The 27,017-nt window shown below is 47.9% G+C and overlaps 1 protein-coding gene across 3 annotated transcripts in view; it reads left to right on the top strand.

The window, feature by feature from the left end:
• The first annotated feature begins 16,008 nt into the window (after positions 1-16,008).
• LOC140388271 (histamine N-methyltransferase-like) overlaps positions 16,009-27,017 on the top strand; it is a 69,253-nt gene continuing 58,244 nt past the window's right edge. For 2 of the 3 annotated variants that reach the window (XM_072472160.1, XM_072472150.1), the window contains exon 1: positions 16,028-16,217. In XM_072472160.1, the coding sequence (XP_072328261.1) occupies positions 16,170-16,217 (48 nt within the window). In that variant the 5' untranslated portion in view covers positions 16,028-16,169. Of the gene's footprint in view, positions 16,218-27,017 lie in introns of all 3 variants that reach the window. The other variant, XM_072472141.1, reaches the window with a different exon arrangement.

The following is a 27,017-nucleotide window of genomic DNA, read 5'->3' as shown; positions in this document are numbered from 1 at the left end:
TCTTTTCATAGAATTATAGAATTTATAGAATTTACAGTGCAGAAGGAGGCCATTCGGCCCATCTATTCTGCACCGGCTCTTGGAAAGAGCACCCTACCCAAGCCCACATCTCCACTCTATCCCCATAACCCAGTAACCCTACCCAACACTAAGGGCATTTTGGACACTAAGGGCAATTTAGCATGGCTAATCCACCTAACCTGCACATCTTTGGACTGTGGGAGGAAACTGGAGCACCCGTAGGAAACCCACGCGGACATCGGGAGAATCTGCAGACTCCGCACAGACAGTGACCCAAGCCGGGAATCGAACCTGGGACCCTGGAGCTGTGAAGCAATTGTGCTAACCACTATGCTACCATGCTGCCCAGAATAACATGGGTGAGATTTGGTGCTGGTCCTAACAAGCATATGCCTAATGCGGTGGACCTTGTGGTGGGCCAGGAGGGTAACTCTTTAAGGGAGTTGCCCAAAAGTCTATTTTAGGGCCACCTTTCCACCACCCCCTCACAATGCAAGATTGCCCACCAAATTCTCACCAAACTCTCCCACCGCTCCCCCACCAGAAACCCCTTAAAGAGAACGCATCAAAGAACCCCTAAATAAAGAGACCTCCTAAATAAAGAGACCACCCCACAAAAACTCCCTAATTTAAGAGACCCACACACGAGACCCCCTAATTGAAGGGAGCCTAGAGCCTAGAGACTCACCAGGAGCTCAAGAGCAGTCTAGACAGTGGCACATTAATTGTTTTAAAACTCACCTGGGCAATACACCGGCTGGCTCAGGCAGAGGAAGCAGCACCTGTCACTTATTGGGAAGATAGAACCAGTCAGCTGGGTTTAAACCTCCTCAGATTTTTGATCTACAAGCCATTCATTCATTTCTCTTTGATATTGATTTTACCAAGCGGAGATTGACAGTTTACACACATCCAGCTGTCGACATTGTTCCCTTAATCTCACTTCATGACTGAGTAACTTTGAAGTGGTCAGCTGTGAAACTGACAATAATATTTACAAACATCAAGCTTTGTTTGACAGCTCCTGGACCACTTCAAATGAATTAAGTGCTTTCCATTCATCTCCCTTCACAATTGAGTGACTTTGAAGTATTCAGCAGTGACATTAAGGTAAAGGGAGGTGGGGGCTGAATTGCATTGCAGGGGAATTTTAATCAGCTGGCCCGATAGCGGGATTCCCTAGCGAATCCCTCACAACCCTCACCATGCCAAAATATGCATGGCTAAAGATTGGGAATTCTTCCTCATTTGTGCTCCCAACGGAACCGCAAACAGGTACATTCCAGCTCCAGCGGGAGAACATAGGGTCACCGTCAACTGTCGCCAAAATTGCAAAATGCAATTGGGTGGAGAATAGCCTCTGATGCCAAAATCGTGGTCGGTGCCGATTTGACGGCAAATCGGGATCCTCCAGCACCCTGAAAATGGTGCAAATGTATCACTCGCCTCAGGAAGTTTAAGTACTGTTGGCATATCACTAGCGGGCCTGACGCTCTATTCTTCAGGGCCTCCACAATTCACCGCCGTCAATGGGCCGAGTTCTCGACGGCACAGTTCACTTGTGGTCTCAGCGGTTGGGAACCGCCGTGGCAGCTGCGGACTTTCCAGCTCCACCACAGACGGCCAGGAGCCGTGCTGCTGGCGGGGGAGGGGGGGGGAGAGGGGGGGGTGGGCTTCCGCGAGGGCTGGGGACTGGTGGGGGCTGGGGGGCAGTATTTGGCCTGTGACTCTGACACTCACTGCCTGAAAGCGTGGTAGAGCCAGAAACTGTCAACACATTCAAAAGGTGATCGGATGTACTCTTAAGCTGCCGTGGCCGACACGGTTAATAGCCATAGCTCGAAGTGTAGTTAGACTGGATAGATGTTTTTTGGCTCGCATGGTCATGACAGGTTGAATAACTGACTTCGGAACTCTCTATCTTTCTATGTTTTTCTGCTTCTGTTTTAAACTGGGGCCGGAGTTCCAGTGCACAATTTGGCCAAGAACCAAGGAGTTCATTCAGTGTCCAGGTCAATATTTATCCTTTGAAAAATTGACATCATTAAAACATATTGGGGCAGAAATCGATATGCAAATTGTTATTCGGTAATACCGAACTAGAATATTGTTGATAACAGAGATAGTTTTCATCAAAATTTCAATTATCAGAACAATTCACATGAATGCCAACACCAATTTTGAGCATATTTTTCAGATCCATTTGCGAAGACCATACAGGACTCGCCCATCGATAATAATGCTGTGTCCATGTTCTCATTTGACATTGCTCGCACATTCACCTATGTTCCACTTAAGGAATCCATGGATATTTGTGTTGCAATACAATATCACAGCGATTATTGCATACATCAATATTCATTGAACATATGTACTTACCAATAAATGCAATTCAGATAAGGTTTAACAACACAATGTGTGCACAAATAGAATCACCTCTAGACTCAGCTCTCTCAAACATCTTTGTTGGGTTGCATGAGAAATGTCTTTGATGGAACTTGAGCTCCTACCTTTCTGCAAGGGGGCTGTCTACCAAGGTATGCCACAATCCTACTTTCACTGATCGATATACACATTGGGATTCTTACAGTTCCATGTGCTATAAGATTAGCATAATTGGCAACCTTATTAGTAGAGCCCAAGCCATTCACTCACTCACACGAGCAGCACGGTAGCATTGTGGATAGCACAATTGCTTCACAGCTCCAGGGTCCCTGGTTCAAATCCGGCTTGGGGCACTGTCTGTGCGGAGTCTGCAAATCCTCCCCGGGTGTGCGTGGGTTTCCTCTGGGTGCTCCGGTTTCCTCCCACAGTCCAAAGATGTGCAGGTTAGGTGGATTGACCATGATAAATTGCCCTTAGTGTTCAAAATTGCCCTCAGTGTTGGATGGGGTGACTGGGTTATGGGGATAGGGTGGAGGTGTTGACCTTGGGTACGGTGCTCTTTCCAAGAGTCGGTGCAGACTCGATGCGCCGAATGGCCTCCTTCTGCACTGTAAATTCTATGATGTCATCTTGATGCTGAAAGATGTCAAATCAAAAACATCCAGTGCCATAATGGTTACCCTGATCAGATCATTTCACACTGCTTATCATGCAAACTCATGAACGGGCCTAAGAACACCACTTTCTGCCCTAAACAATGCCCAGTCTATCTCAATTTATCCTGGAAGAGTGGGCAAGGTATCACAAATTTCGAGCAATAGATGAAGCTAGCTGTTTGACACTACTACTGTGCAATAGCAATGCAAGTGGTATTCACTACTAACAGGATGCTACTGTCATGCCAAAAAGACGTTCTGCCTAAAACACAAATGAATAATATAGTATATGGATTTTAATGCTAGTGTGATGCCAGGTTTGTCGTCATAAATCCCCAAAATAGGCAGATCATTTCCCTTCCGTTGTTTGGATTGGATTGGATTGGATTGGATTTGTTTATTGTCACGTGTACCGAGGTACAGTGAAAAGTATTTTTTTGCGAGCAGCTCAACAGATCATTAAATACATGGGAAGAAAGGGAATAAAGGAAAATACATAATAGGGCAACACAACATATACAATGTAACTACATAAGCACTGGCATCAGATGAAGCATACAGGGTGTAGGGTTAATGAGGCCAGTCCATATGAGGGTCATTTAAGAGTCTGGTAACAGTGGGGAAGAAGCTGTTTTTGAGTCTGTTCGTTTGTGTTCTCAGACTTCTGTATCTCCTGCCCGATGGAAGAAGTTGGAAGAGTGAGTAAGCCGGGTGGGATGGATCTTTGATTATGCTGCCCGCTTTCCCAGGCAGCGGGAGGTGTACATGGAGTCAGTGGATGGGAGGCAGGTTTGTGTGATGGACTGGGCGGTGTTCACGACTCTCTGAAGTTTCTTGCGGTTCTGGGCCGAGCAGTTGCCATAGGCTGTGATCCAGCCCGATAGGATGCTTTCTATGGTGATGGGCAAGGTACAGATTGTAGCCCACCAGCTATGCTTGTAAAACTCAAAATACAGTGTTCAATATTAGATGTTATTCCGCGATTGGACAACATTTGCTAAATAATCCTCAGTGTGCTAGAATTATGCTTGCTGACAACCAATTTAAGATCATCAGTCGGGCTTGCACTGTGGTGCATTTGTGTGTACTGGAAGCTACATATATTAATACACTGGGTCCTGTTCTTTGCATAGAGAAAGACACATTGAGCTGGATTCTCCGCTGTCGGGATTCTCCGTTGTTCCGGCAGCTTGGGAATTTTCCGACGGCATGGGGCTGCCCACAATGGGAAACCCCATTGACAGGCTGGCAAGATGTGACAAGAAACAAATCCAATCCAAGAATCCCGGGTGCACATCGCACCAGAAGTCTGATGCGGCGTGACGGAGAATCCCGCCCATTGTAGCTGTTTTAGCGAAACAAAATAATTGACAGCCATTCACTGATTCATTCCTCAGGACAATGCCTTGACCAATTAGAGTCAAGCTGCCTGATTTAAATTTACAAAAAACGTTTGACAGTTAACTGTCAGTCATCATCAACTGGTGTATTCTCCATGGCAACACCTCTATCAATCAGAATCCACCAGCCAACCAATCAGCATTCTCTTCTCATACAGTATATAGTTGATGTTTCCCCTGCAATTAGTATCCTTGCATGTTGTCCTGATGAATGCAAAATGAAAAGCTTTGCCAAAAATATCTCTTTTTTCAGCAATATTAATATTAGTATACATTGTTCTGCCTGTTTTACTGCTGTAGGACATTTTGTAGTGCATGAATTTAGCAACAGGACTGCCTGCAGCCAACGTGCACCAGTGTTGATCTTACCTCTAAATAAGGCCAAGGACATGCAAATAAACACTGACCAACAATTTCACAACCGCACTTTGCCCTAAAAACCGACAACTCAGTAGTGACTCGAATAACAAGTCAGTGACATGTAAAACAAATAGTTGCCCAAAATCTGTAACTTAAGTTGGAGATAACATTCCATTGATATGGTTTAGAAAGGGAAAAACAATTAACAGTCTGAAATTCCAATGTTGAAAGCAGAATATTGTACATTTCTAAAGAACACTGAGGGCATACTTAGGGATTTAATGTTTACATTGATACGTTCTGGTTCATTTTCTAAACTTTTGAATTATCAACTAACTGATTTAAAGATTATAAGAAAAGGGAATGCAAAATGACAAATGGATTCACAACAGTTTAAATAAAACCATCAGTTCCTCAAATGTTGCTTCATAAGTCGTTCTCCTACATTGAACTTTCTGCTCCAGTCACTCCAGAATTTCATTTGGGATGCATTGAGGCCTGTGCGAAAAATGACTTGGAATTTACAGGCATAGAACAAAGAACAAAGAACAATACAGCACAGGAACAGGCCCTTCGGCCCTCCAAGCCTGTACCGGTCATGATACCAACCTGATCAAAACCCTCAGCACTTCCTTGTGCCATATCCCCCGAAACCCATTCTATCCATGTATTTGTCAAGATGCCTTTTGAATACCGTTAATCTATCTGCTTTCACAACCTCCCCTGGCAAAGTGTTTCAGGCACCCACCAACCTCTGCATAAAAAACCTGTCTCGCACATCTCCTCTAAACTTTGCCCCACGGACCTGAAACCTTTGCCCCCAGGTGACTGACCCCTCCACCCTGGGAAAGAATAACCTTGTAGACCTCTATCAGGTCACCCCTCAACCTCCGTCTTTCTAATGAAAACAGTCTGAGTGTATTCAGCCTCTCCGCATAGCTAACACACTCCAGACCAGGCAACATCCTGGTAAGCCTCCTCAGTACCCTCTCCAAAGCAGCCACATTCAGAATTGTGCGCAAAATTCCAAGTGCAGACTTACCAAGGTTCTATACAACTGTAGCATAGAACATAGAAAATAGAACACTACAGAGCAGTACAGGTCCTTCGGCCCTCGATGTTGCGCCGACCTGTGAAACCACTCTAAAGCCCATCTACACTATTCCCTTATCGTCCATATGTCGATCCAATGACCATTTGAATTCCCTTAATGTTGGCGAGTCCACTACTATTGCAGACAGGGCATTCCACACCCTTACTACTCTCTGAGTAAAGAACCTACCTCGGACATCAGTCCTACATCTGTCTCCCCTCAATTTAAAGCTATGTCCCCTCGTGCTAGACATCACCATCCGAGGAAAAAGGCTCTCACTGTCCACCCTATCCAATCCTCCGATCATCTTGTATGCCTCAATTAAGTCACTCTTAACCTTCTTCTCTCTAACGAAAACAGCCTCAAGTCCCTCCGCCTTCCCTCATAAGATCTTCCCTCCATACCAGGCAACATTCTGGTAAATCTCCTCTGCACCCTCTCCAATGCTTCCACATCCTTCCTATAATGCGGCGACCAGAATTGCATGCAATACTCCAAATGCGGCCGAACCAGAGTTTTGTACAGCTGCAACATGACCTCATGGCTCCGAAACTCAATCCCTCTACCAATAAAATCTAACACACCATACACCTTCTTAACAACCCTCTCATCCTGAGTGGCAACTTTCAGGGATCTATGTACATGGACTCTGAGATCTCTCTGCTCATCCACACTACCAAGAATCTTACCATTAGCCCAGTACTCTGTCTTCCTGTTATTCCTTCCAAAATGAATCACCTCACACTTTTCTGCATTAAACTCCATTTGCCACCTCTCAGCCCAGCTCTGCAGCTTATCTATGTCCCTCTGTAACTTGTAACATCCTTCTGCACTGTCCACAACTCCACTGACTTGAGTGTCATCTGCAAATTTACTCACCCATCCTTCTATGCCCTCCTCCAGGTCATTTATAAAAATGACAAACAGCAGTGGCCCCAAAACAGATCCTTGTGGTACACCACGAGTAACTGGACTCCAGGCTGAACATTTCCCATCAACCACCACCCTTTGTCTTCTTCCAGCAAGCCAATTTCTGATCCAAACTCCTAAATCACCCTGAATCCCATGCCTCCGTATTTTCTGCATTAGCCTACCGTGGAGAACCTTATCAAACACTTTACTGAAATCCATATACACCACATCAACTGCTTTACCCTCATCCACCTGTTTGGTCACCTTCTCAAAGAACTCAATAAGGTTTGTGAGGCATGACCTACCCTTCACAAAACCGTGTTGACTATCTCTCATCATATTATTCCTTTCCAGATGATTATACATCCTATCTCCTATAAACCTTTCCAAGACTTTGCCCACAACAGTAGTAAGGCTCACTGGTCTATAGTTACCGGGGTTGTCTCTATTCCCCTTCTTAAACAAGGGGACAACATTTGCTATCCTCCAGTCTTCTTGCACTATTTCTGTAGACAAAGATGACTTAAAGATCAAAGCCAAAGGCTCAGCAATCTCCTCCCTAGCTTCCCAAAGAATCAGAGGATAAATCCCAACCGGCCCAGGGGACTTACCTATTTTCACACTTTCCAGAATTGCTAACACCTCCTCCTTATGAACCTCAAGCCCTTCTAGTCTAGTAGCCTGTATCTCAGTATTCTCCTCGACAACATTGTCCTTTTCCTGTGTGAATACTGACGAAAAATATTCATTTAGCACTTCTCCTATCTCCTCGGACTCCACGCACAACTTCCCACTACTGTCCTTGACTGGCCCTACTCTTACCCTAGTCATTTTTTTTATTGCTGACATATCTATAGAAAGCTTTAGGGTTATCCTTGATCCTACCTGCCAAAGACTTCTCATACCCCTCCTGGCTCTTCTTAGCTCTCTCTTTAGGACCTTCCTAGCTAACCTGTAACTCTCGAGCGCCCTAACTGAACCTTCACGTCTCATCTTTACATAAGCCTCCTTCTTCCTCTTGACAAGTGTTTCAACTGCATTAGTAAACCACGATTCCCTCGCTCGACCACATCCTCCCTGCCTGACAGGTACATCCTTATCAAGGACACGCAGTACCTGTTCCTTGAACAAGCTCCATATTTCCATTGTGCCCATCCCCTGCAGTTTTCCTCTCCATCCGATGCATCCTAAGTCTTGCCTTATCACATCATAATTGCATTTCCCCCAGATATAACTCTTGCCCTGCGGTATATACCTATCCCTTTCCATCACTAAAGTAAACGTAATCGAATTGTGGTCACTATCACCAAAGTGCTCACTTACCTCCAAATCTACCACCTGTTCTGGTTCATTACCCAGTACCAAATCCAATATGGCCTTGCCTCTCGTTGGCCTATCAACATACTGCGTCACGAAACCCTCCTGCACACATTGGACAACATCGGACCCATCTAAAGAACATGAACTATAGCGTTTCCAGTCGATATTTGGTAAGTTAAAGTCCCCCATAACAACTACCCTGTTATTTTCGCTCCTATCCAGAATCATCTTTGTAATCCTTTCCTCTATATGTCTGGAACTTTTCGGAGGCCTATAGAAAACCCCTAACCTTTCCTGTTTCTAACTTCAGCCCATACTACCTCAGTAGACGAGTCCTCATCAAACGTTCTTTCTGCCACCGTAATACTGTCCTTGACTAACAATGCCACCCCCCCTCTTTTACCATCTTCCCTGAGCTTACTGAAATATCTAAACCCCAGCACCTTAACAACCATTCCTGTCCCTGCTGTATCCATGTCTCCAAAATGGCCACAACATCGAAGTCCCAGGTACCAACCCATGCCTCACGTTCACCCACTTTATTCCGGATGCTCCTGGCATTGAAGTGGACACACTTTAAACCACCTTCCTGCCTGCCGGTACACTCCTGCAACTTTGAAACCGTACTCACGACCTCACTAATCTCAATCGCCTCTATACTGGAGCTACAATTCAGGTTCCCAATCCCCTGCTGAACTAGTTTAAACCCTCCCGAAGAGCATTAGCAAGTATCCCCCAGGATATTGGTACCCCTCTGGTCCAGGTGTAGACCATCCCGTTTGTAGAGGTCCCACCTACCCCAGAATGAGCCCCAATTATCCAGGAATCTTAAACCCTCCCTCCTGCACCATCCCTGTAGCCACGTGTTCAACTGCTCTCTCCTAATGGCTGGACCACAGGCTATAGAAGTGTATAACTCATTCCACTTTGAGAATGGAGTTGAAAAAATAAACTTGAAGTGGCCATTAAAAAATTTGATAGTTATTGTGAGCTTAAAAGAAATGAAAAGTTGCATTAACAACTGCAAAAGAAACAAAAGGTAAGGCTGGAAGATTGTATTCACATGTCCCGTGTGAGTATAGCATCTAAAAATAGAACTGCCGAAATCTGAAACGGAGGTTTACCAGGATGTTGCCTGGTCTGGAGGGTATTAACTATGTGGAGAGGCTGAATAGACTCGGACTGTTTTCATTAGAAAGACGGAGGTTTAGGGCCCCCAGCTAACTTTGCACACAGATCCTCTCCTTGTGGCATGGGGTAACTGTCCAGGCAGGAGGCCCTATTGGTGGCCATTATAGAGTCACGAAACGGCCTGAAATTGAACCCAGTGGAGACTGGAGAACAGTTTGGGGTGGGAAAGGTGAGTTGGGCCCCCAGAGTTAGTGGAGAGTGAATAGGAAGAGGGCCCAAGAATTGATCATTAAAGAGGCCCAGAGGTAACTGTGCTGGAGTGGATAGAGAAACCAATGCAAGTGATAGAACATATAGAACATAGAACGATACAGCGCAGTACAGGCCCTTCGGCCCACGATGTTGCACCGAAGCAAAAGCCATCTAACCTACACTATGCCATTATCATCCATATGCTTATCCAATAAACTTTTAAATGCCCTCAATGTTGGCGAGTTCACTACTGTTGCAGGTAGCGCATTCCACGGCCTCACCACTCTTTGCGTAAAGAACCTACCGCTGACCTCTGTCCTATATCTATTACCCCTCAGTTTAAAGCTATGTCCCCTCGTGCCAGCCATTTCCACCCGCGGGAGAAGGCTCTCACTGTCCACCCTATCTAACCCCCTGATCATTTTGTATGCCTCTATTAAGTCTCCTCTTAACCTTCTTCTCTCCAATGAAAACAACCTCAAGTCCACAGCCTTTGCTCATAAGATTTTCCCTCCATACCAGGCAACATCCTGGTAAATCTCCTCTGCACCCGCTCCAAAGCCTCCACGTCCTTCCTATAATGCGGTGACCAGAACTGTACGCAATACTCCAAATGCGGCCGTACCAGAGTTTTGTACAGCTGCAACATGACCTCCTGACTCTGGAACTCAATCCCTCTACCAATAAAGGCCAACACTCCATAGGCCTTCTTCACAACCCTATCAACCTGGATGGCAACTTTCAGGGATCTATGTACATGGACACCTAGATCCCTCTGCTCATCCACACTTCCAAGAACTTTACCATTAGCCAAATATTCCGCATTCCTGTTATTCCTTCCAAAGTGAATCACCTCACACTTCTCTCCATTAAACTCCATTTGCCACCTCTCAGCCCAGCTCTGCAGCTTATCTATGTCCCTCTGTAACCTGCTACATCCTTCCACACTGTCGACAACACCACCGACTTTAGTGTCGTCTGCAAATTTACTCACCCACCCTTCTGCGCCTTCCTCTAGGTCATTGATAAAAATGACAAACAGCAATGGCCCCAGAACAGATCCTTGTGGTACGCCACTTGTAACTGAACTCCATTCTGAACATTTCCCATCAACCACCACCCTCTGTCTTCTTTCAGCTAGCCAATTTCTGATCCGCATCTCTAAATCACCCTCAATCCCCAGCCTCCGTATTTTCTGCAATAACCTACCGTGGGGAACCTTATCAAACGCTTTACTGAAATCCATATACACCACATCAACTGCTCTTCCCTCATCTACCTGTTCAGTCACCTTCTCAAAGAACTCGATAAGGTTTGTGAGGCATGATCTACCCTTCACAAAGCCATGCTGACTATCCCTGATCATATTATTCCTTTCTAGATGATTATAAATCTTGTCTCTTATAATCCCCTCCAAGACTTTACGCACTACAGACGTGAGGCTCACCGGTCTATAGTTGCCGGGGTTGTCTCTGCTTCCCTTTTTGAACAAAGGGACCACATTTGCTATCCTCCGGCCTCTGGCACTATTCCTGTAGCCAATGATGACATGAAAATCAAAGCCAAAGGTCCAGCAATCTCTTCCCTGGCCTCCCAGAGAATCCTAGGATAAATCCCATCAGGCCCCAGGGACTTATCTATTTTCAGCCTGTCCAGAATTGCCAACACCTCTTCCCTACGTACCTCAATGCCATCTATTCTAATAGCCTGGGTCTCAGCATTCTCCTCCACAACATTATATTTTTCCTGAGTGAATACTGACGAAAAATATTCATTTAGTATCTCGCCTATCTCTTCAGACTCCACACACAACTTCCCATCCCTGTCCTTGACTGGTCCTACCCTAGTCATTCGCTTATTCCTGACATACCTATAGAAAGCTTTTGGGTTTTCCTTGATCCTACCTGCCAAACACTTCTCATGTCCCCTCCTTAGCTCTCTCTTTAGATCCTTCCTCGCTACCTTGTAACTATCCATCGCCCCAACTGAAACTTCACACCTCATCTTCACATAGGCCTCCTTCTTCCACTTAACAAGAGATTCCACTTCTTTGGTAAACCACGGTTCCCTCGCTCGACGCCTTCCTCCCTGCCTGACCGGTACGTACTTATCAAGAACACGCAGTAGCTGATCCTTGAACAAGCTCCACTTATCCAGTGTGCCCAACACTTGCAGCCTACTTCTCCAACATATCCCCGCCAAGTCACGTCTAATGGCATCATAATTGCCCTTCCCCCAGCTATAACTCTTGCCCTGCGGTGTATACTTATCCCTTTCCATCAGTAACGTAAACGTCACCGAATTGTGGTCACTGTCCCCAAAGTGCTCTCCTACCTCCAAATCCAACACCTGGCCTGGTTCATTACCCAAAACCAAATCCAACGTGGCCTCGCCTCTTGTTGGCCTGTCAACATATTGTGTCAGGAAACCCTCCTGCACACACTGTACAAAAAACGACCCATCTAATGTACTCGAACTATATCTTTTCCAGTCAATATTTGGAAAGTTAAAGTCTCCCATAATAACTACCCTGTTACTTTCGCTCTTATCCAGGATCATCCTCGCCATCCTTTCCTCTACATCCCTAGAACTATTTGGAGGCCTATAGAAAACTCCCAACAGGGTGACCTCTCCTTTCCTGTTTCTAACCTCAGCCCATACTACCTCGGAAGATGAGTCCCCATCTAGCATCCTCTCCGCCATCGTAATACTGCTCTTGACTAGCAGCGCCACACCTCTCCCTCTTTTGCCTCCTTCTCTGAGCTTGCTAAAACACCTAAACCCCGGAACCTGCAACATCCATTCCTGTCCCTGCTCTATCCATGTCTCCGAAATGGCCACAACATCGAAGTCCCAGGTACCAACCCATGCTGCCAGTTCCCCTACCTTATTTTGTATACTCCTGGCATTGAAGTAGACACACTTCAAACCACCTACCTGAACACTGGCCCCCTCCTGCGACGTCAAATCTGTGCTCCTGGCCTCTATACTCTCATTCTCCCGTACCCTAAAACTACAATCCAGGTTTCCATGCCCCTGCTGCATTAGTTTAAACCCCCCAAAGAGCACTAACAAATCTCCCCCCCAGGATATTTGTGCCCCTCAGGTTCAGATGTAGACCATCCTGTCTGTAGAGGTCCCATCTGTAGAGGTGATCATCTTACTTTGATTAGTTAGATAAAATTGTCATAATATACATCAGTACATTATGGTGCAATCACATACACACACTGATGGACATGCAGTAGGACCAACCAGCATACATAACACCGCAGCCAATCACCAGTGAGAGCACACGTACTATGAATGAAAATGAAAAATGAATTTGAAATGAAGACAGGGGACAGGAGAGTTCCCGCTCATTCTAGCAGCAGCCAGCTCAGAGCACAGAGCTTGCAGCCTGCATCACAGACATTCACCATGCGCTGAGTGCCTCACCATAGCTAGTGATAGGAAAAGGTTCACAGTTAAGCTGGTATTGCTTATACCCACGTTTACAGTATGTTAGCATAGTTAAACAGTTAATAAAATAGCGTTACACCACTTCCAGCATTGTTGGCTTGTTTGTGAACCAGAACACCCAACACGACAAAAATGAAACCAGGTGGTTGCAGAGCTGGACAGTGGGGAAGGTGTTAAAAAAGGAAAATGTGGGTAACTGTGTCAAAGGTTGCAAACAGGTTGAGACAGAGGAGGAGGGATAATTTACCTTTGTCTCAGTTACATAAGGGCCGGGATTATCCCAGCCGGCGGCTAAGTGTTGACGCTGGCATAAACACCGGAGCGGTTCACGCCAGCGTCAATGGGCCCCAAAGCGCAGCAATTCTGTGGACCAGAAGGGGCCAGCGCGGAACGCGCGGATGCGGCCCCAGACCTACATCAAAGATGCGCACCACATAATTGATGCGATGCCAAGGCACACTCAAATAGGCACGACCCCATGCACAGCCGATGATCCAAGATGGCCACCCACCGCACAGCACCCCGGTTTTGGGACCGTGACTTCGAAACACTCCAGCACATCGCCCCTCTGCTGGACTATATTGTGGAGGACGCAGCATACCACAACGATGCAGCCTACCCTCTCCGACGGGTACTGGAGGACCTCCAAAGCAGTCCAAGCACCTGAAATGCATCTTCAGCAGCCCAAAGCACCTCTTGACCATACCCCTGTTCGCACAATGGGCCACATTATAGCAGTGCTTCGTGTCGGTCTGTGGCCTCCGTATAGGCATCATCAGCCACGACCTCAACGGGTAACGCCTGTCGCCCAGCAACCAGCCCCGTAGCCGGGGCAGGTATCCCTCAAACATGCCGGGAATGAACGATTGAGCCATGGGGCTGTTTAGCACAGGGCTAAATCGCTGGCTTTGAAAGCAGACCAAGGCAGGCCAGCAGCACGGTTCAATTCCCGTACCAGCCTCCCTGAACAGGCGCCGGAATGTGGCGACTAGGGGCTTTTCACAGTAACTTCATTTGAAGCCTACTTGTGACAATAAGCGATTTTCATTTCATTTCATTTCATATGAAAGTGTCACGTACACTCCCCGGGTACCGGGTGCAGACGGGCAGGATCCTCATCTGGTGGTCACAGACCACCTGCACGTTCAGGGAGGACGACGCCTTCCTATTCATGAACATCACCCTACTATCCGATAGTGGGCGCATGGTGACGTGCACCCCATCGATCGCCCCCTGGACCATGGGTATCCTGGCGACTGCAGCGACGCCCGCTGCCTGGGCATCCTGGTGGGTGCGGTCTACAGGGAACTGGATGTACCGGTCCGCGATGTCATACAGGGCATCAGTCACTGCACGGATGCACCTGTGCACTGACGCCTGCGAGATGCCCCACTCGGCGACTGGAAGAACCCCGTTGTGTAGAAGTTCAGGGTGACCGTCACCTTCACAGCGACCGTGAGAGGGTGCCCACCCCCAGTCCCACGCGGTGCCAGGTGTGCCATCAGGTAGCAGATATGGGTGATGGTTTCCCGGCTCATCCGGAGTCTCCTCCTGCATGCCCTGTCCACCAGGTGGTAAAAGGATATGCGGCGCAGGTACATACGAGGCCTCATCGGGCAACTCCTTGGCCGTGGCTCCACCTCATCCTCCCCCCTCTCCTCCTCCTCCTCCACCTCGATATCCACGTCCCGTGGCCCCCCCTCGCCGTGGCCCTCCTCCTCCTCCTGCGCCTGTCGGGCGGGTGGCCCTCCAGCCTGAGCGGCTGCCAGCTGCCCCACTGCGGCCCGCTCCTCTGCTGCAGCCTCCGCCGCCTCTCTGTCCACGCCCTTGCTCCAGCTCCCACAGGGCTTCATACAGGGCATTAGCCCCCGCCATGGCGGCCAACAACGCTGAAAGATGCCCAAACATTATGATCTGCAAGGGGTGGAGGTAATCAAAGTTTCATCATTGCACATACCCCCCTCCACAACCAGGTGCCATGGGCTACATGGTAGCCCCAGTTGGCAGCTCACACCCCAGCCACGCATCCCGCCACCCCCGCACCCCCCCGGTGCCCCGACACCTGTTGCCCGTCCCTCCTGCCAGGGCCACGATCTGATGTAACTGCCCTCACCGAGGGCTGCCGTGGGTGCGGCCCTGGATCTACCCGCCGGTGGGTGCCGCCGGTTAAGTGAGGCGTGCGGCACATATCCAAATGGCCGGGATGCTTGTTCTGAGCCAGTGACCGGGGTGGGTGCCCATCTGCGTGGCTGCCATCATGGCGTCTGTGGCGTTGGGTCTGCCCTGTCATGGCGAGCCGTGCCCGGCAGCCACGGCTGTCTGCCCCACCCCCCAGGCCCTGGGGGGTCTCCTTCCCAACCCCCGCAGCCACGGTCGTGCCGTCTCGCCATCCTGGGGTCCCCCCATGCTGACCCCCTACCTCCTCCGGCCACAGCGTCAGCCAGCACGACTGGTTGACGCTTTATTAAACTATGTTAGAACGACGCTGGCCTGACCAGAACCAGGCCGCAGTATCGCTGGGGGCCTGGAGAATTGCACGTCAGGGCGCCGCGCGGCCTGGAGAATCACCAGCGGTGGCGTTCGCAAGGTTTTGGCCAGTTGGGAGTATCACGTCCTGGTTGGACCGGCGTCGCGGGCCGTCTTGGCGTGAATGCCGATTCTCCAAGCAGCCGCGGGCTCGGAGAATCCCGACCAAGATGTCAATTGTGATGGATAAGTGTTGGGATGTAGAACAGTGATACAAGGAAGTGATCAGGGTCAGCCTTAGCTGTGATTTATATGTTGCGAGAAGCACAGCCATGTTTGCAGCCTTGAATGGTGGTTGGGAAGTTTACATAGAGGAAGAGGTAAAGGGTAGATTAAAGGGTAATGAGCGAGCATGATGCATTGACATGGAGGCAAATCCAGGAGGCTATGGTTAAGGAAGATAATGGGGCACACCTTGCAGGAGGGAGTTAATGTTTTCCAGCAGTAGATAACACTGAAGTGTTTCAATATGTTCTGCAGCAAAGTTCACAACTTGTTTTTCACAGATAAAAACGCAGGGTGAACTGAATCTTCGGTTCCTCTGAACAGTAGGTTTCCTGAGATGGAGATTTCTATGAAACCCCTCTTCTCAGATATTGGACTGTATTTAAAGTCATTTCAGCTTTTTTTAGAACGTTCCACTGAACATCAATGCATAAAAAGGTTCATTGGCGAGAATCTGCCAGATGTAGTAACCAGGTAAAGCATGTTTTGATTCAAGCTCAAATCTGAGGAATCTAAAAAGACTCTAAGCAACACAGTCTCTTAGTTATTCAATAGAAAGTTTTGTTTAGTAACTTATAAATGTTTTTCCTTCATTTTCACATGAGCATGCTATTGTTGATATTTTAAATTTTTTAAAATCAGAACATGATAGCTTAAAATTCCAAATTTGCTGATGATGCAAAGATGGGTAAGAAAGCAAGTTGTGAAGGGGCTACAAAGCGGTATTGATAGGTTACATGAGTGGGCAACGATTTGGAAAATGGAGTATAATGTGGGAAACCATGAAATTGTTTATTTTGGCAGGAAGAATAAGAAGCATATTATCTAAATGGTGAGACATTGCACAGCTCTGAGATGCAGAGGGACTTGGGTGTTCCTGTGCATCAATTATAAAATGTCAGTGTGTAAGTTCAGAAAGTAATTAGGAAAACTAATAGAATGTTATTGTCTACTGCAAGGGGAATTGAAAAGGAGGTCATGTTTCAGCTGCGCAAACCACTAATAAGACCATGTCAGGAGTATTGTGTTGCAGTATTAGTCTCCTAATTTTCAGAAGGATGTAAACACATCGGAAGCTGTTCAGAGATGTTTTACTGGACTAGTAGCTGGATTAGGTGGGGTGAATTATGAGGAAAGGTGTGACAGGCTAGACTTGTATCTGCTGGAGTTTAGAAGAGTAAGAGGTGACTTGATTCAAACATAAGATCCTGAGGGGTCTTGAGAGGGTAGGCATGGAAAGGCTGTTTCCAATTGTGGGAGAATCTGGTTCGGGACTTGTTATAACCTGCCTGCAACCTGTTGGCTGGGTCTATTAGTTATCCCATGAAATATTTCGTTTATTAAAACAGTAAACATTACAGTTGTTCAAGGCCAAACGGTACAAACACTAAATTTTGCGTTGGAGAAACTGGGTACCGTCACCTCTGTACCAACGTATGGGAGGGGGGTGGTGTAGGTAGTGATATTCTGATTATTAAAATGATAAGCAACGCAGTGGTACAAAAGCAAACGGTCCGATGACTAAACTTTGGAGATAGGATACCCTCACCTCTGGAGCAACATAAGGGGGAGAAAGGGGAGGAGGGAAGGGGGGTGGTGGGGAGAGAGAGAAAAGGAAGGTGGTGAGGTGGAAGGAGGGGGTTCGGTGGATGGGGCCAAATAGGGCACTGCCCGAACTATCTATGGAGGCAGAAAAAAAAGAACCCCCAATTATAACGTGACATATTCCGGGAGTCCCCCAGGGGGGATGAGGGGTGACTCAATGTTTAAATTTTAAATTCTGAAAAGTTCCTGAGGATTTGAAAACTGCCAATGTTTCTATTGTCTCCATTGTCATTGTCTTCCTCCATTATTCAAAAGGGCAGAAGACAAAAGCAGATAACTATAGGCCAGTTAACTTGACATCTATCAATGGGTAAATGTTCCAGTCCATTATAAAGAATATATTGGCAGAGGGTTTAGAAAACATAATATAATCAAGCAAAGTCAGCATGTCTTCATGAAGGGGAAATCATGCCTGACAAATTTATTAGAATTCTTTGAGGTGGTAAAGAGCAGTGTAATAAGTTCACGGAGGCAGAAGTCCCGTCACCAGAATTCCTTTTATTTACAAACCCAACAGCTGAACAACCATGACCATTCAGTCTGCTGTCTACACCGGGGGTGCAGAGGATCTGACACTCCCTGTTATGTACACAGAAAGGGGTTCCCTGATTGGGCCACTAATCAGGGAACTCGTATTCTAATTGGCCAATCTCAAAGGCCTGGCCTAAGTCATTACAAGCAGGATAGATAAAGGGGAAACAATTGATGTTGTATACTTATATTTCCAAAAAAATGTTCAATAAGGTTAGCACAAAAGGTTACTTAATAAGATAAGAACCGATGGTGTTGGGGTAGTATATTAGCATGGATAGAGGATTATCTAGTTGATAGATGACAGAGAGCTGGGATCAGTGGAGTATTTTTAAGATGATAACCTATAGCTAGTACAGTGTCAAAAAGAATAGTGTTGGGGCCACAATTAATTTCAATATATATTAATGACTTGGATGAGGGAATTGAATGTACTATTGCCAAGTATGCGGAAAACACAATAATACCTGGGAAGGCATGTGGCGAGATGCCTACGGAGGGAAATAGAAAGCTTAAGTGAGTGGGCAAAAACTTGACAGATAGAATATAATTTAGGAAAGTCTGAGGTAATGCACATTATTAGGAAGAATAAAGGAGCTGAATATTATTTAAATGGAGAAAGACTGCAGAAAACTGCAGTGCAGAGAGATTTTGGGGTTCTCGTGCACAAATCGCAAAAGGCTAACAAAGAAGTTCAGCAGGTAATAGGGAAGGCAAATGGAATATTGGCCTTTATTTCAAAGGAATGGAGTATAAAAATAGAGCAGTCTTGCTAAAACTGTACAAGGTACGAATTAGACCACATCTGGAATACTGTGAAAGATTTGGTCCCCTTATCTAAGGCACACTATACTGGCATTGGAGGCAGTCCAAAGATTGATCCCAGGTATGAGGAAAGTTTGAGTAGGTTGGGCCTGTACTCTTTGGAATTTAGAAGAATAAGAGGTGACCTTGTTGAGACATACAGGAGTTTTGGAGCTTGACAGGGTAGATGTTGAGCAGTTGCTTCCCCATAGAGTCATAGTCATAGAGTCATAGAATCATACAGCACAGAAAAGGCCCTTCAGCCCATTGCATCTGTGCCGGTCAACTACCACGACCCACTGGGTAAAAAAAAATCCTCACATCCCCGCTAAACCTATGCCCCTTACCATAAATCTGTGCCCCTTGATCGTTGATCCCTCCACCAAGGGGAAATGTTAGATCCTGTCTACTCCATATAGGCCCCTCATAATTCAATACATCTCAATCATGTCTGCACGCCCCCCGCACCCACCCCCGCCCAGTCTCCTCTGCTCCAAGGATAAAAATCCAGGTCTCTTCATAACTAACAGCCTAGGCAACAGAAGAACAGAAGAACATACAAACTAGGAGTAGGCCATGTGGCCCTTTGAGCCTGCTCCACCATTCAATGAGATCATGGTTGATCTTTTGTGGACGCAGCTCCACTTTCCCACCCGGACACAATAACCCTTGAGTCCTTTATTCTTCAAAAAACTATCTATCTTTACCTTGAAAACATTTAATGAAGGAGCCTCAACTGCTTCACTGGGCAGGGAATTCCATAGATTTGAATAAATCTCATTTGCATCCATTCCAGTGCTATGACATCCCTCTTGTAATGTGGATTCCAGAACTTTCACACAATCCTCCAGCTGCGGCTTAATCAATATTACCTCCCTGCTATTAAACTCTATGCCTCGACGAATAAAGACAAGTATACGATATGCCTTCTTAACCACTGTATCCACCTGCTCTGCTACCTTAAAGGACCGGTGTACATGCACACCAAGATCCCTCCGATCCTCAGAGCTCCCCAGGATCCTGCCATTTATCAAGCATTCCCTTGCCTTGTTTGTTCTGCCCAAGTACATCACCTCACACTTATCCTGATGGAATTCCATTTGCCACTGATCAGCCCATCTGACCAGCCCGTGTATATCCTCCTGTAATCAATGGCTATCCTCCTCACTATTTACTATCTCACCAATATTCGTATCAGCTGCTAACTTACTGATAAACCATCCTACATTCATGTGTAAATCACTCATATAAACCACAAACAGCAAGGACTTCAACACTGATCCCTGCGGGACCCCAGTGGACACAGGCTCCCAGTCAGGAAAATACCCCTCGTCCATCACCCTCTGCTTTCTGCCACTTAGAGATTTTGGGCCCAATTTGCCAAATTTCCTTGGATCCCATGGGCTCTTACCTTCGCAAACAGTCTCCCACGTGGGGCACGATTGATTCCAATGATAAGCAGTGTTGGATTCACCGGGGTTAGATTTGACACTCAAGAGGCTGATAAGCTGCAGCCGCATATGAGCACTCCATCCCCCACACACTCATCCCAGCCAACATGGTGGCAGCATGGAGAGTGGCACCTCGATTTACGGAACCGGAGTTGGAGACCCGGCTAAATGCCATGGAGAAGAGGCGGGCTACTCTGCACCCCAGGGTGGGAAGGAGGTTGCCACCCGCCACCTTACAACGAGTCTGGGGGCTGGAGGCAGGCGCCGTGAGCACTGGGAACCCCACCACCAGGACTGGACAGCAGTGCCGCAAAAAACTGCACAACCTCCTCAGGGCAGCCAGGCTAACCCTAACTGTACCCCTGGTACTAACCCCTTTCCACACACCTTCAATCCCGACCGTCCACTCAGAGAGCGACCGGACCTCACCTGCCAGCAGTGTGCATGCACCACACTCTGCACAACATGCCAGCACCCATACCGGCTGCCATGGCCAGGCCACCAGCGAATCACCCTTGTGCTACATGTGCCCAACTGCCTAATACTGTGCGCTTTCTGTCTCCCCCTCCCCCAGGAGAAGGTGGCCCACAACCATCAGGAGAGAGAAAAGACCTGTGGCCACTCAGCACAGCGGAACAGTGGGCACCGGACCTGGTTGGTGGGCATGGAGAGAGGGCAGTCGCCGAGGCGGATATCAGCATTGGCAGAGACCCTAGTCATGACGGGAGCAGGCCTCAAGGACAGGAAGCGCCAGGCGCAAGGGAGCCACAGGGGTGAGGTCCACTCATGCCCCCATCCCAAGTAGCGCTGGGACCATCGGGCACCCGAGGGAGGAGGAGGTGATGAAGCCCGTGCTGGTGACTCCTGCAGTGGTGGTGCTAGAACATCACAGTGACCCCCCCCCAACCCCCATCTCTCTCTCCCCCGGCCCTGGCTTATCCGATGGACAGTGGGCACAACAGGGACAGGGCAGCAACATGCCACCTAGGACACCCAGAAGACGGTCACCAAAAGGTACCCAGGTCACAGGCAGCAGGCCGCCTCCACTCCTAATGTACTGCCTGGGAATCCATCTGGACGTAGTGTTAGGACCATGACACCAGAAATGTAGACACTGTGATGATATACATAAGCAATCTTGAAGATAATAATATACATGACCTACGACCATTAGGTGGCAGTGTGACTCCTACCATGACACCTACCATGTGACTCTGTGCCTCGGAGTGTTGTGAGGAAGTCGTGTTGTGGATAGACGTATTTTGCAGTAGCTCTAGAACCTTTAGTTAGTGTTGAAGCCTGTTATATATTTATTCCAGTTATCTTTACCATGTCTTTGTTTGGAATAAATTACTTTAACTAGTCAAGAACTAGATGTTCTGCAGTATATCTACAGTCCACCAGCTAGGCACCAGTTAGGTTGGCATGGCTGCACGAATTTGGCGTCACAACCAATTCTCTTTCTCCATTCCGGCGGCAACTGACAGAGAATCCTGCCCACTGTCCCTTAAAGGGTTAATGCCGGACTCCAATTGCTGTTCTGTTGCTCTTTTTAACCTTAGTCTATTTGCTCTGTTTACGTCACCTTTGCTCATGAGTCGCCAGGTATCTTTACGATACCGCCACGTGGTTCAAGTTCAGGTTATGATTAATAACACAGCACATCGCTTAGTAAGGATTAAAACAATGGTCATTTATTATATACAACAAGAAATATTAATACCCTAATACTACTTTCTATATAATAAACCTATCACTACTGGCCAATACTTAACTTAGGAAGAGCCCACCAGGTCAGGGAAACGAATGGCTTGTCCAATCAAATCTGGCCCGCGGGATTCAAAAGGCTGCTACAGGTCGGTGGCTAGGTGTCTCTACCGGATAGCGATCGTTGGATTCAAACTTACAGTTGCCGGTGGCTGGTCTCGAGCAGGCGAAGATGAGAGAGAGAGCGATCTGAACTTGGACCTTCACTTTTATAGGGCCCAGGGGCTTCCCGCCTCCCGTGGCGGCCCTTGACCCTGAGTCCCAAGTGATTGGATTCTGTCCCCAATCTCTGGGGTCGATGTGTCCAATGGTGAGGCGATTCCTCGATCGGGGGGTGGTCGCTCACCTGTCTTTGTCTCGGCCACTGCAGGCGCCGACAGGTCTGGCCCGGTATTCAATTGCTAATATGTTGCAATTGTTCCCGGGGATAGCCAATTTAACTGTGGATGTCTGAATAGATTAGCTGCAAACAGTCCTGAATGAAACTGCGGATACCTGGGTTGAAGGGCTGTTGATAGCCCTGAGTATCGATCTGGGCTACCTTCCCAGAGCCGAATATGCAAAACTGTCTGCAGCTGCCTGTTTGTGTCTTCTTGGCTGCTTTTCTCAGCAGTCTTTCGGGTTAGCCGTTTTAAACTGGGTTTTGGCCAGATGAATCGTAACGCAGCCATTTTACATGGCCACAGTTCCAGGTAGCCATGATGTGGAGATGCCGGCGTTGGACTGGGCTGAGAACAGTAAGAAATCTTACAACACCAAGTTAAAGTCCAACAGTTTTGTTTTGAATCACTAGCTGTCATGATATTCAAACACACACATCATGATAGACACACCAACAGACAAATCAGAACACACAACACCACAACCAATGACAGAAAGATATAAAAGCACAGACACGACCCCTGGTGGTCAGTATTAGCTGCAGAGGAGAACCAGGACACATCTATTGCCAAACACACTCAGGGAGACAGCACGTGCAGAGTATCCAGAACGAACTGTATTATAAGAGTTATAATAAAATAGAGTTGTACCACATACAACTGTGTTGGCTCATCTGTGCACCAGAGCACCCAACACCACATGGTACAGGAGTGGATCGATACCTGCCGGCATACCTCAGTGTACAGAGACAACCAGCAGTGCCCAGGCATGATGTACGAGCTCCCGGTTCCGCAGGCGCTCCAGTGCGACGGCGACCTCCACGAAAACTGGCGGCGATTCCGGCAAATGTTCGAGTTGTTCCTGGCGGCAGCTGAACTCAAGGACCTGGATGATAAGGAAAAAATTGAATTTCTCCTCACCGTCGCCGGTGCAAGGGCAAGAGCAATGTTCAGAAGGTTCAGGTTCTTCAGGAGGCAGCAAAGGCACGATTACCAGGCAGTCCTGGGCAAATTCTCCAAGTACTGTGAAGAATACGCAATCCAATGGGGACTTAAAGGTAAGAAAAGCTGCAGTACTCACCTCGTGGCTGGGATCCCGGAGCCCGAAATCCCGGGCCTGAGAAAAGGCTGGGTCGAGGTCGGCGGCCATCTTGCTAAAGGTATAACGCTAGCACAGTTGCGCGAGAAGTGCGCAGAACCGGAAGTTTCGTTTGCGCATGCGCGAGATGCTGCGCATGCGCAGTCAAGAAAACGGCCATCGGTAAAGGAACAGCGATCTGAGCATGCGCAGTCGCTTCCTACGTGCTACATACCGAGCGTCAGGATGTCAGAGGCCCCAGACTGCACCAATTTAAAAGGGAAATGTCCCAAATCCAATTTAAAAGGGAAACGTCCCAAATCAAAAAAACAAAAATCTGTTAAAGCTGTAAAACAACCTTCCTTCACCTGGAATAACAGCACAGTGCCGCAAATTGACCCAGGAAATGAATTTAACCTCCGAAGAACCCTCCGACAAGCAGTTACCTACGCACAAGCCGATGATTCCGACCTTGAATACTTCGATGACGATTTTTACAGTGTTTCCGGACCTCGCGAGCCCAATGATAGCTCCGTGGTCCTATATGACTATGACTCGGACGAACCTTTCGTGTTGCACATTGGCGGCCCCCACATTGAATCCGACGCAGATGCGGATTCATTTTTCGGATTTGAGGATCTTCAATCCAGCAGATATGACGTTCCAACTTATCAGTACCGGATGATGCTGCAGCCTGACATTAACAGACAGGGAGCGGTGCAAGCACACGGAGAGTGCCCTGCTGCCACACAGAGCGTGGTCCACGTCCCGCTCAACGTTCCCGACTCTATGAAAGAAGACATGCAAGACTCCAGAGTGCAGTCCTCGCATGAACCAGAAGTGACTCCAGTGTCACAAGCTTCCACAGCAAGCTCGTGGACAGACTCCACAATTGCAGAAATGCAAGACTCCAGAGCGCAGTCCTTGCACGGACAAGAAGTGACTCCAGTGTCACAAGCCTCCACAGAGAGCTCGTGGACAGCCTCCACGATAGAAGCAACGCAAGACTCCAGAGCGCAGTCCTTGCACGAACAAGAAGTGACTCCAGTGTCACAAGCCTCCACAGAGAGCTCGTGGACGGACTCCACGATGGAAGGAACGCAAGACTCCAGAGCGCAGTCCTTGCAGGAACAAGACCATGAGGGTCTAGCAACCTCTCCTGACCAACCAGCGGCAGACGATGCAAGTCTACCATGCTCCACTACACAGCAGCATGACCATGACGGTCTCTCATGCTACAATAAAGGGCACAGTGCTGAAGACTGTTCAAGCCCAACTGAAGACAAGCCAAAGGAATCGCCTCGTCCAAGCCCGAAGAAAAAAGGTTTATGCGCTGACCTTCAGGATCATTGTAGCCGAACAGAGATTAATAATGCTGCACGGCCACAGAAGGATGCTGAGGATTTGCTAACGAAATTAATTGAATGTTTAACTTGCAAGGAGCAGACTGAGAATTGCCAGTGTTTTAGTACGGATCGAAAAAATGGACAAGACATTGATCCTCAGGTAATGGAAATAACACAACCTGAATCATATCTACAGCAGGGACAAATGTCTCCCTTCAACACAATGCCGCAAAATCCCAACTTCGGAGACCAGCAGTTAGTCAGTAATGACTCTTCAAACCTGGAGGGGAACATTAATTGCATTGAACCTATACACACTCCACTGATTATTGAGCAGAACATTGGAGCAAGAATCCTGAGGACACCGACATCGAGTAGCCAGATAACGAATTTAAAACCCACAGCAGTTTCAAGTGAACCAAGTGTGCTTTCCACTAATGGTGAAGATGCAGATAAGGTCGACCCGATTATCCATTGTACCACACTAACCCCAGTGATTAAGCAGTTATGTATGGGGAGTATAATGTGGGCAATTGAGAACAGTAAAAGAGAGACTGTGACCATGCCAGTCCCAGCAAAATCAGACCCAGAGACCATGAAGGCATGTACATTAAACAAAGTTACATATGAGGTACCTGAGAAGAAAAGTGAAACGGAATGTTCTTTGGAAAATGGTACAATGTCGATAGAAACAGTGGATCCTATATTCGAGACCACACATATGGGAGAATTTGGGGGTAATAAACAAGGTTCTGCAATGTCTGGGGGAAGATTTAAAGTTCCAAAGAAGAAAAGCCCAAATGAAGGACAATGGCAAGACAATGACAGTCCACCGACATGGTGTGCACCACCAGATGAAAACTCTGACAATTTACCCAACCCTAGTGAACAGCAAGCTGCTAATGACGATCTATCCACGGGATGTGGGACGAGTGACGACAGCATCCCACTTCCCATGCAAAAGGTGCAAGGTGACAGACCTCGCCTAGTGCGTACCGAGGCACTCAACGATCACGGTGGGACCACTGACGACTGCGGTGGCGGCGCACCGCTTCCACCCTCGATGGCTCGAGCCTCTCCACTGGTTGGTGCATTCCTGCATGTTCCGACTCCAGAAGTGCAGCTTCAGGGAATCTCGGCTGCCTCCAGTGAACCTGTTGGGACTCCGGACGGGGGGCATCGACGGAAGGCAGACCGGACTCCAGATGGGGAGCAGCCAAGCGCCGACTCTGATTTGCGCATGCCAGACCTTGCTCCGGACGGGCGGTGTCGCGGCCTCGGTGATGGCACGCTCAGGGTGACGGCAGATGCCACGGCGACAGGGAATGGATCGCGTGGCAGTCCCACTGGGTCGTCAGTGGCAACCAGCACCGGCGGTCCAAGATGGACACACCAACTCGCGCCATCGCCAGACGTTGATGCGAGCAACAATTCTCTCTCCAAGGCGACATGCTTCGACGTTTCTCTGCGGAGTCGCCCTTCCGGCACAGCAGGTGGCCGGAACCAGGGTACACGGTCTTGGCCAACTTCCACATCTGGCACAGTCATCGCCTTGCATGATATTAGTGATGGTGCTACTTCGATGGCAACGACCCATCGGCTACAAGATGCCGTCCACCACAAACATAAAAAGAAAACAGACTCCACCTTGTTCCTGGCATGCAGGGCGGATGGATTGGTGCGTAGGCGAAATCAGCGGGCTTTGTGCCGCCTTCCACGCTCGCAACTGCACCGTACGCACACGCCGGATCCTCCACTGGTTCCCAAGGATGACTTCGTGGAGATGCCACGGATCATGCCCCTTCCATCGCCACCAGAACCAAACCACAGCCAGGGCACCACTAACAAAGATGTTGAGTGTCATATTTGCACGAATGAAAAAACCAAGCACTGCACGAAGTACAACAAATGGTAAAGTAGAGACTTCGGCAACAGCATCACCTCCAACAGTCCAAGGTGAACCAGTGTGACCCCAAATCTCCACAGCTGAACCGGCTTGAGGACCAGCCCATTCTTGAGGCGGTCACCCATTAGACTGGACTTATAACGCTGTTAATACGTTCAAAAAGTCAAACACTTCTGTATTATAACCTGTTGTTGTTTATTGTTCCAGATATCGTCTGACCGGACCAATGTTCAAGTTTTTTTTTTTCTCTCGCATCCAAGTTTTGTTATGGTACAACCTTGTTAGTGTGACGCACCCGACATCGCCCCATGTAAATAGTTACGTCATAAACACACGCTGTACACAACACAAACGCACACTCTTAGATGCACTCACGACACAATTATATTTATAACCACGTAGGCAC

The sequence above is a fragment of the Scyliorhinus torazame genome, chromosome 2 (assembly GCF_047496885.1).
Source record: "Scyliorhinus torazame isolate Kashiwa2021f chromosome 2, sScyTor2.1, whole genome shotgun sequence".
Taxonomy (NCBI): Eukaryota; Metazoa; Chordata; class Chondrichthyes; order Carcharhiniformes; family Scyliorhinidae; genus Scyliorhinus; species Scyliorhinus torazame.
The sequence above is the reverse complement of the archived record's forward strand: the minus strand, read 5'-3'. Positions and strand labels throughout refer to the sequence as shown.